Genomic DNA, 10,677 nt, shown 5'->3' on the forward strand with positions numbered 1-10,677 from the left:
TATGGAGGTAAGAAAAAGTGGTTTTTATCACATAACTACTTGCTTTAAATATTTAGCCTCTTCGTCATTTCTACATTTTTTGTGCTTGTTATTGTACAGGTGACTCCCAAAACATTGGCTGATGTGAAGGGTGGCACTTTAATCTCTTACGAAGGAAGGGTTCAGGCATGAATCTGCTGTTTAGATTTCATATCTCTACATTCTTAGCTGGTCCAAAAAAAAAAAAAAAAACTCTACAGTCTTTTTCTGTTTCATTAGTTCACAATTCTTGACTCAGCAAAATTTGTCTTAACCTTTCTATGACCTTATACTCTGATGTACTATACGCCATATACAATTATCACCCAAATATACATATGCCGTCTACAATTTGACAACTGGTCTGTTACTCCTCTATTTGATTTCTGTATCGTGGAAGAAACTACGAGAAAGTTAGGATCAATTAAAATCCTGAGAAGAATGTTGGCATTAAGTGACGGTTATGTTTGAATGTTTAATGCAGCTCCTGGAAATTGCACAAGTCCCAAATGATCATGTAAGCTACTCAATCTCTCTTGTTCTCCTTGGATCTTTTCTAACGTAGCCTACCCCCTTTATAAGTGTAGCCAGTAGTTCTAATTGAACTATGATAAACTTATGAAGATCATGATAATTACACTGGCTTGATTTAATTAATTATATCCTTTTGCACTGTCATTTACTTTAGCTTTAACTGGTGCTATGGTTTATTCCATAAGTACTTGAAGGGAGGGCATCTTATCCTACATCATTGTATATTTCCTTCTTTTTTGATAAAACGTTTTCATTTAAAATCAAATGCATATTTGAGAGGAAAGATCACATTCATGATTACACTATAATGATTCAAAATAAGAGAATAAAATATTATTAAGCATGATTCCTCACCATTTTAATCAAAAACACAATACTTCTTCATCGACAAATTTTTACTATTGAAAATTTTACATACCATAAAAGGAACTTGTAGGAATTGATTATTTGCTAGACCTATATGCTATGTTAGTTTTTTTGTAACTAATATTTTATCTACCAGCAAAACCCTTTACATATACAAGAGGAATTTCCTCATCTAACTTAAGCATAATCCCTAGCCACATTTCCTTATAAAAGCAGTTGCTAAACATTGGCAATACAAACTGTTAAATTCCTTTAATTAAAACGTGCCTGGTTTCTCATTGATGATATAAAATTTAGCCTATACTGCTAGATTATGATTTTTACAATAGGAATGAGAGTGGAAAATCTGGAAAGTGAACGTATCTTTATTAGAAAAAGAGATTTTGCAATTCTTTGTTTAGTTGTCAGACCTCACCAGCTATTATCATAAAGTTTCATATTAGGAGAATAAGATGAACAAATGGAGAAGCTTTTCTATTTTCCCATTTTCTTCTTTCTATCTAAATTGCCTTGTCCTAGTTGATGCTTCGTATAAGCCTGAAAATATCAATATTTGACAAAAATTATAGTAGCTAGAACACGTCTGTAAATAAAAGACAGACCTTGATGTTGAGATGTAGAGTATGATTATGCCATTGAGTCATTTTGCTGGCTTTTGCACAGGTGAATGAATTCAAGTCGATAGAGAAGTTCAAAATTTTCAACACAAATAATTTGTAAGTTTTACTGGCTATTACCCAAAGTGTTGTTGGTTATAGGTCCCAACTAACGAGGTGTTCTGCAGGTGGGTGAACTTAAATGCAATTAAAAGGCTTGTTGAAGCTAATGCTCTCAAGATGGAAATTATTCCTAACCCAAAGGTGAGGATTGTTCTTCTACAATAGTTGCATTTCTTTTCTTTCTATTCTGTTTTGGGGTTGGGAGGCTGTGCTGTATCTTGGATTGCATGCTAGACTCTTGGAACTCTGTTGGAAAATTGCTGACAAAGTTGTGAGGATTTTAGGAGGTTGATGGAGTAAAAGTTCTTCAGCTGGAAACTGCAGCTGGTGCAGCAATAAGGGTACTCAATGTTTTTTGACATGTTAAAATGTTCTTGATGATGAAGGTTATCTTCTTGTCTCTTATCTTCATCTCTTTTTACCAGTTCTTTGACAATGCTATAGGGATCAATGTGCCTCGATCCCGGTTCCTTCCAGTGAAGGCAACTTCTGATTTGCTTCTAGTCCAGGTTATAAACTTTTCTGATACGTAGCATAAAATTTGGATATGGGTTTGATGTATTGTCAGGCATAACCAGTTCCCTTGTTTTGCAGTCGGACCTTTACACTTTGCAAGACGGCTCTGTCATCCGTAACCCAGCAAGATCAAATCCTGCAAACCCTGCTATTGAATTGGGGCCAGAATTTAAAAAGGTAGAGACTTACATTATTGATTATTTTGCATCATATGGTGATAATAACACTGATTTACCCACCATCCTTAATAGGTTAGCGACTTCTTGAGTCGTTTCAAGTCAATTCCTGGCATTGCCGAGCTTGACAGTCTTAAAGTGGCCGGTGATGTATGGTTTGGAGCTGGTATTACCCTCAAGGTATGGAATTTAATCCTATTATTAATCTTTGAATCTCTCTTTTATAAGGCAGCGCAGAACATTTTTGACGATAATTCCAATGATTACAGTTTAGGACTCTTTTCTATTTATTTATTGAAAAGGTAAAATTACACTGCCAAAAAGATAACAAATAAGATTGTGCGGGAGGTCAAAAAATTTATGTCATGCCTGATTCTGTTCAAACCCGTGGCACTATTTGCATTCCACTTTCAATATCAGTTTTAATTGCTTCTCAACAAAACCCAATTGGTACATGAGGGTGGCTATGTGAATGGTAACGTGTGCTAACTGCTAAGGTCTGACAAATACTATTATAGTCATTAACCTGTACTGGAGCAAGTAAATGTGAAAAATGATCATACGAACCCATCATCATTAACCCAAGTACCTTCATTTGTTTTATCGGAGGGACAGTGGTTCTTCTTGTGTTTTTTTCCTTTTTCTTTTTGTTAACTAGACCATGAAAGTAATTACTATGTCCATTTTCATCCACCTGCCAGATTTGACAAGTTTTTTTATGCCACATAGCATTTCCTTGTAATCATGTCAAAATTCCAAATCCTTCCTAAGATTTTTCGCCTACCTGGTCCATAGCATTGGTGACCAAGGAAATAGGAACCTCCTGTAATTGCTCCTCAAGGTGTATAATTTTTCCTCCCCTTTTGTCATAAAGATAAAAAGAATTAGCCTCCCACTGATTCCATAGAGTGAAAAAAAAAAAAAAAAGCTTGTCCCTAAGCTGTGTTTGAGGTTCTGGAGACAAGCACTGGCATCAAGGAAGTGGGTTTGATATGACTTTTGTTAGTTTTTGGTGTGAGAAATGCTAGTTATAGTTTCTCCTTGTAATTTGCATTCACTTTTTTAATAATAAAAGCAAGAAACTTTAGCATATCATTATATTTAGGGGCTACAAACAAATTCATAGGGAATCTCACCAACCAAGTGGATTGACTAGGGTGATCATGCGGATTATTATTCTGATTACCGAGATGCTATCTCATATTTTCATGAGATTTTGCATCTTTCTTTTCTTGAATTTGTTTTCTATTTGCTTTCTGATGCTTTTTGTTCGGTTGGTGGTTGAAGGCAAAAGTCAGTATTGTTGCAAAAGCTGGCGTGAAGCTGGAATTACCTGATGGAGCCAAAATTGAAAACAAGGTATTCCTTTAATCATGCGGAGCTTGCTTGTTACATGTTTCCATAAGCTTGTCATTTTTAGCACCTCTAAAAGATAACTTATCACGTGCAGGAAATTAATGGCTCTGAGGACCTTTGAAAAATCTTTTATATCAAAGATGAACGGATCATATCAAATGGACAATGTTATGGCCTCGTAATGTTGTATTTTCTTGACTCCTGAGTGTGATAGAAAAAGAAAATAAGAGCCACTTTTTTTTTTTTGGGTCGCGGATATTTAAATACTTGGCTTTGCTCATTGGTTTTGTTATACTAAGCTCACGAGAGAGTTTAAAATGGGTTACATTGTTCATGATTTATGAATAATGCAGCTTCAATTTTACTTTATATATTGACGATAAAATGATTTTGATATGAAAAAAAGTTGTATTTATGCATTACCCCATTTAATTAGCATAATATTTAACACCACGAATATATCATTTTTTCTCATTAAATGAGATCAGTTACATCAATCGCCTTATGTTACTATGCTCTATTAACAACTTAAATTTTCATTTGTCCTTATTTGTAAATAATTAATAATTACAATTCTTTAGGTTGGCAACATTTTCTCTCATTAATTAGTAATTACTATTAATATATAATTTTTTGTGTACTGTTACATGAAGTTTTAAGGAATGAATCACTAACGGTCATTGTTGTTAAATAATGCGAATGTTAAATAATTTATATTTATATTGGCGATATGCATAGGATTGTCAGGGTCTTTTTTATATGCTTTCACCATTGAATTTTCATTGAAAAAATATTGGGAAGTAGTATTATAGATGCTTTATCTTAATTTCAACTAAAAATTATAGTTTTATTTAATCTAATTGAAATTAAATTTGAAGAAATTTAACAATATATACAATGATTTTGATTTATTTACTTATTTATTTTAATTATTTTAATAATGGTTGACCTTTTGCTTAAAATAATATTAATGTTGTTATTTGGTTAAGGAGAAAAGGTGTTTCCAGGTGTTCATTTTGCAATAGCAACCTAATATGTAAATGATGGATTTATCCTCCTGCAAAACATAAATCCTAAATTCAAATTGAAGTTTGTAAATTTGAATTTAAGACATTTACTTTTCTCCAACAAACAATGTGCAGTGTCAATTCATTATAAGCCCCCAGCAATCTTTGAAGATTAACATTATTCCAAAGGGCACATCCAAACTAAGGACCCGTTTACTTTCTAGATTAAAAATTGAGATGTAATAGATTAAAAAAATTAAAGATAAAAAAATATAATAATCAAGATGTGAATAAGTGATAAGTTAATTATATTTATAAGAATAGGTAATTTCATATAGTTGGAATTCATGATTTTTAGAACCTGTGGTGGGTGTAGTGTTTCTCAGTGGTATTAATTTTTTTTTTTATGTTTATCATGAGAATTAAATAATTTAATTCATTTTTGTTCTCATGTTTTAATCCATTCTATCTCTTTTTTTTTTAACAAACAAAAGGCTTAGGGTGACTTTTAAAAATCTTAGTAAATAATGTGAATCACCAAGATTTTATACTTACATTGATATTAATGATAACATAGATTGCCAGTTTGCAACATTTCACTGTATTAGTGATAGTAGTTTGTAAATACTATAATTAGATATGAATTTTATTTTATATGAAGATCATGAATATTAATATTTTTAGTAACATATTAATTAATATAACCAACATGCCTTGGTAAGTTATATAAAAATATAATCAGGTGTATCACATTATTTGTGATTTATTCAATTAAAACATGATATTTAAATAAATTTACATATAAATTAATTTTGATATTAATGATAATAAAGAGAGAAAAAATAAAAAATTAAATATACATTTTATTATAAAAATAAAATTAATTAAAAAATATTATATAAAATTTTATTTAAATGATTTAAAATATTTTAATTGAATATATTATAAAATATAATGTCTTGAGTTTATATAAATGGAAGAAACAAATTTAGGACAGCTATTTTTAATTAAAAAAAAAAGATAAAGCTTGAATTTGATGATGCACAGAATCTCATAAAAAAATAATATTTAATATCGACTCTGGTGAAGGGGCTGTCCGTTTGGTGACGGAAGGCCTCCTCCTCGCGCCGGTCAAATTCGTTGAGGCTCAGCTTCTTCCTCTTCCCTCGCTCAACCTGCAAGTACGAGCTTCGACGAGTACCCACTACTCTGCATTTGAGCACATCGTAAACTCTTCAGGGTAACAGGACGCTCTGAGTATTTCCATCTCCCTCTTTCTGGATTTGCATTTCATTATCTTTCACTCTCATGGTTGAAATAGAATAACATTTTCATCAATTGGAAGAAGTGCATGATTTTTCACCTCAAACGATGGAATGTCAGTTTCATATTTTTAGAACTTCCTCACTTGAATGTGTACAACGGTTTTAATTTCTACCATCCCTTTTGACAAGAATCTCCTGTTGGAGCTGGGAAATCTTGTATCAAAACCATGGACGGAGCTTTTCAAACCCTTGGCAAGAAAATTCTTGATCGCGTGTTAACGTTGTTTCAACTTTGGGTCCTTGAGTTATAGGTGCTGATACTTGAGACTATTTTTCATTTAATCGAGAAGAAATGTGGCTTTTCAATTGGGAAAAAATCTAGTTTATATTTATCTCCTTCCCTGTGTCACATGTTGTAAAGAGCAAGCTTCTTTAATTTTCTTCTCTTGTGTTTAAGGTTTTTTCTACATATTTTGCCAAAGTAAAATAAGATTCCATTGTTTCTTAGACTAGAAGAAAAGCGAACATGTTCACCAATGACCAGAGGCAAGAAGAGCGAACGGGAAGATATGGAACCCCAAGACTGCAATACCTTCAGGCACTTGCCCTTCTTTCTTTCCAGTTAATCATAAAACATTTCTTTTCATCCAATATACCGTGATTTTTTATTTTATATATATATATATATATATGGATATTGAATCATCGACTCCTTCATTTCTTAAACATACGCTCTATGTTCTATCTCCTTCAGGAATGACCAACTATTTAAATTTATTGCTCTGATGTTTGGAACCTGAGAGTGGTAAACTTTGTTTCAGGAATTGGTGACCCAGTTTCAGAGCGCAACTGAAGATGGTACAGAGTACTCTATAATTTTATTTTGTTTAAATTATATAGTCTGAATCCAAGATATAATTTGACCAGATATATTTTTGCAATTTCAAGCTTCTCATGCCCAGAATGCTTTATCCTCTTAGATATTTTGGCATAGGGCAGGAATGAAGTACCCTCTTTATAGTTTGACACGATTGTGAGTGAAACGGTTGTCTTTACACCGTAACAAAGAAATAGGAAATAATGCAGAAAGATAGAAAACTTCTCTGGACCATTTGATGCACTAGAATTCTCTGAGAGCCATTCCATAATTAAATTCCTTGACAATTGGTCTCTCAGATCTTCTTTATGCCCCAAGTATCTCTAATCAAGTCTCATTAGCCTCCTCTGTCAGTCCTCCATGTGTCCAAGCCTAGCTTTTCATGTTACTGACACAACCATCCTCTCTGTCTTTCCGTTTGACATATGCCCAAGTCATTTATAATATACAGGAGGACTATCACGGTGATTCACTGAAATCTGATGAGTGCGCTTGCCTTGCCCTATTTCCAGTAATTTCTTTTGTCTTCATCTTTTTATACAGTTCGTTACATGCATTTGAAATATTCTCACTTTGCGCTGAAAAGATTACACTTAAAATGTTATTCTTACAAATTTTATTCTTGCTTTTTAATAGGAATCGTACCTGTTAATGTCTCATTTTAAGCTAAGCAGCTTGCAAGAGTCCAACAAGGCTATAGTGTGTAATATTAATTTATTCAATTCTAATCCTAAAATTGAGGTGTAGAACCACTAGTGAACTAGTGGGGAGAGAAATTCTCTCTTCCTCTATTATCTGAATTGATAAATTCTTCATGTTTTTGTAAATTGTAGTATTCTTCTTAACGAGGTTCATGACACACTACTCCCAGCATATCAATGTTTCTTGTATTTGCAGAGACTAGAGAGAAAATAGTGGCAAATTTGGCGAACTTTGCCTATGATCCTTACAATTATAACTTCTTGCGTCAGGTTTGGCACAACCCTATTTTCTTGCTAGAAATCTTCATGTTATGAGCTAAAACATTATTTCACACTATGGCTGGTTTTGTAACATTCTTTTATGTGATATGTAAGCAGCTCAATGTTTTGGAACTTTTTCTGGACTGCATAACTGAAACCAATGAGAAGCTTGTGGAATTTGGAATTGGAGGGATATGCAATGCTTGTGCAGGTAAGCCCGTTTCACCCTTTGTGATGTCAACATCTACACCTGATAATTTGTTTATTTAGTTGACTAAATGTAATGGCAATTTTCTGCAGATCCGACCAATTCTAATATTGTAACTCAATGTGGTGGGATTCCTCTTGTCATCCAGTGTTTATCAAGCCCAGTTAGGAACACCGTAAGGGTGATAACTTAGTTGTTGACTATGTTTCAAGATGTTGGCGCATGGTTATAACCTATTCACCCTGCAGCAGAGATGAAATAATAAGCTAGGCTTGGTTAGATTGCTTAATTGCTGTGTGATGCAATTTCCTCTTACATTTAAATTACATTCAAGCGTGTTGCATATAATTTACTGTGTCATAACTTAAAATTCATTTTTTTAAAAAAGAATTAATCTATATGCAGAATATTATTTTAATTTATTTTTCATTCTTCTGAGATATTAGGAAACAGATGACGAACCTGTTTGTTTACTGTTTTTAAAGAACTCTCAAAGACTTAAAACAAAAGAATCTTTCTGTTACCTCTTTTTCTCATTCAGAGTTTTTAGTGACTCCTCTACTATCTGCATCTTACAGTAGAATGTACAGATAGCAACTTTGAAAACTGTTTCATAAAATTGAAACTCAAAATAAAAATGAATTAAAAGAGCACGACCAAAAAGATCCAATTGTTCATTTTCTTTTTCTTTTTTTTAAAATGTTAGAAGATGCTCGTTATGTAAATTTGTAGCCACCAAAATGTCACCACTTTATTATATTAGTTTTTCATTCTTAAAATTGGTTGTGGGAATTACCAGTAAGTTCTTTGGTGGTGCTGAAAAATCACAATTTAATTTTATACAATTTCCAAATATTACCTGTGATGGTTAACCAAAAGTATTTACCACCTGATACCAGGTAAATTATGCACTTGGGGCTCTTTACTATCTATGTAATGAATCTAACAAGGAAGAGGTTTTGAAGCCAGAAGTTATCGATGTTATCCAGAGATATGCTGCTGCTGAAACTGTCAGTGCGAGCTTCAGTAATCTAGCTAAAGCTTTTCTTGACAAACATCTATCAAACAACTTGCACTAGTTCAGGGCTTACAATACTCGTTCCTGTGATGAAACGAGAGTATTCAGAGTTTGTGAATAGTATATTTTGTTATAGACATCATATTCATTTTCATATTGATGAGACTACTTTACAAGGCTGCTCTTGACTCCTGATTACTTTCTCCTCCCTTATTTCAGCAACTAATTTCTTTTATTTAAATTTGAAAAATTAATAGATCACATATTTCCACTTAGGCCATATGTTCCTCAAGAGTGCATTTGTTTGTACTCCTTTAAGAGTATCTAAATAGTTCTTGTGAATTATGGAAGTCTCAAAGCAGTTCTTGACCCAAATTCACTGCATCTGCATTTTGTTAGTATAGTTTTCTCCCATGGTTAGAGAATCATGGAGAACAGTATATAAGTTCGATGCATAACCTTCTTTTAGCTAATGGCATCAATGATTTTATTCCTTTAATTTCTTGAGTGCACTACGAGGTTTGGACCTTTCAAATATCGACTGGGTCCATGGCAGTAGTCTGCTTATTGGCATATGCATGGTGAACAATTCAGGACGTTGTAGTGGAAGGCACTTTATTTAAAGCAGATGCGCCCATTTTAGAATTTGGCATGTTGTGACCATGTCATGGCAATGACCTTTACCGACCTGAAAGCCGAAAGGGAATTAATTATAATCAAAGATGGTGAAATTTTAGAAATTTGGAAGAAGGACCGAGAATTTTGGTTGACATAAATAAAAAAAAATTATGGGGAAACAAAAATATTCTTTGCCTGGCCGATGGCAGGAAAGCTGCCACCAATGGTCATCCAACTACTAGAGGGCCATCGTCAGCTACATATCCAGATTTGGTGAGCGTTTCAATTCTTTTCATTGAGGAAGTGTCTCACGCGGCATTATTGAAAATCCTTGATTCAACCAAACATTTATGGGTAGGAGATGTTAGCAAAAGATGTAGAGAGCAGTATATCACAGGCCTGCCTTTTTCTTTGCTCTAGAAATGATTTAAATGCATCAGTATAAAACTGTCTTTTTAACTCACTTTATTTCCAGTCAAACACGAATTTTCAAGTGTTCATAAAATTTTACAATTAATAGTGTGAATACATTGGATGAGAGGATTTGTGATATTTACAGAATCCAAATTCGTGATGGAAAAACTTATTGATGGTAGGGGTATTCACGGAGCCCAGTTACCTGACACGCCTGCTCGAACCATGTGAAATTTTGCCCAACCCAACTTAAAAAAAATAGCCCAACATGATTTGGGCATGTTTGGGCTGGGCTGTCTTTTCGGGCACAGTTGGGCAATGAGCAAGGTATACTATCCTGCCTGTTTGGCCCAACCCGAAATATGTGTTTATTTTTTTTTTTTTTATATTTTTAAGGTGCCCTACATTTGCCCAGTAAGGAGAACCGAAAGAGAGCCGAAATATATCTCTTGTTCTCTATTGTCTTAAACTCTAACCTTAGCCGTCGCCCGTCAACATCTCAACGTCCCACAAGCACAGACCCATACATCTCAATCTCCATTCTCCATTCTCCACTCTCGTCTCTGCTTGTGCCTCTCGCTTTCCCATCTTCACTCTACTCTCCAATCTCCAGTAGCAATTCT

General features: G+C 33.5%; 2 protein-coding genes across 7 annotated transcripts; both read left to right on the forward strand.

Annotated features, from left to right (window-relative positions):
* Nucleotides 1–99: 99 nt before the first annotated feature.
* LOC129300916 (UTP--glucose-1-phosphate uridylyltransferase-like) lies at nucleotides 100–4,019 on the forward strand (the record flags this gene model as incomplete). Its single annotated transcript, XM_054939514.1, has 10 exons — nucleotides 100–165; nucleotides 503–535; nucleotides 1,582–1,634; nucleotides 1,703–1,778; nucleotides 1,922–1,978; nucleotides 2,063–2,146; nucleotides 2,232–2,330; nucleotides 2,405–2,509; nucleotides 3,617–3,688; nucleotides 3,780–4,019. Coding segments are annotated over 10 exons (672 nt in total), but the record flags the coding sequence as incomplete, so codon positions are not given.
* A 1,770-nt stretch (nucleotides 4,020–5,789) lies between these two features.
* Nucleotides 5,790–9,204, forward strand: LOC129300917 (uncharacterized). 6 transcript variants are annotated; one of them, XM_054939517.1, is made up of 8 exons: nucleotides 5,810–5,949; nucleotides 6,147–6,268; nucleotides 6,466–6,555; nucleotides 6,779–6,815; nucleotides 7,732–7,805; nucleotides 7,914–8,007; nucleotides 8,097–8,179; nucleotides 8,904–9,204. In XM_054939517.1, the coding sequence occupies exons 3-8, from the start codon at nucleotides 6,484–6,486 to the stop codon at nucleotides 9,081–9,083; spliced, it is 540 nt and encodes a 179-aa protein (XP_054795492.1). In that variant the 5' UTR covers nucleotides 5,810–5,949; nucleotides 6,147–6,268; nucleotides 6,466–6,483; the 3' UTR covers nucleotides 9,084–9,204. The 6 variants fall into 6 exon arrangements, 5 of the variants coding, with proteins under 5 accessions (XP_054795490.1, XP_054795495.1, XP_054795493.1 ...); XR_008590866.1 differs by lacking the exon at nucleotides 6,147–6,268 and having other exon boundaries at nucleotides 5,790–5,932; nucleotides 8,097–8,279; nucleotides 8,904–9,043; XM_054939515.1 differs by lacking the exon at nucleotides 6,147–6,268 and having other exon boundaries at nucleotides 5,790–5,932.
* The last annotated feature ends 1,473 nt before the right edge of the window (nucleotides 9,205–10,677 follow it).

Source organism: Prosopis cineraria, unplaced genomic scaffold, assembly GCF_029017545.1.
Source record: "Prosopis cineraria cultivar Desert tree isolate PC_DT_omini unplaced genomic scaffold, ASM2901754v1 PC1808, whole genome shotgun sequence".
NCBI lineage: Eukaryota > Viridiplantae > Streptophyta > Magnoliopsida > Fabales > Fabaceae > Prosopis > Prosopis cineraria.

Excerpts from the sequence above, each read along its gene's own strand:
- LOC129300917 (XM_054939515.1), top strand. The coding sequence starts at position 6,484 with ATGTTCACCAATGACCAGAGGCAAGAAGAGCGAACGGGAAGATATGGA. Across the intron at positions 6,556-6,778 it reads CAAGACTGCAATACCTTCAG|GAATTGGTGACCCAGTTTCA; the intron begins GCACTTGCCCTT and ends ACTTTGTTTCAG. Across the intron at positions 6,816-7,731 it reads TCAGAGCGCAACTGAAGATG|AGACTAGAGAGAAAATAGTG; the intron begins GTACAGAGTACT and ends TTGTATTTGCAG.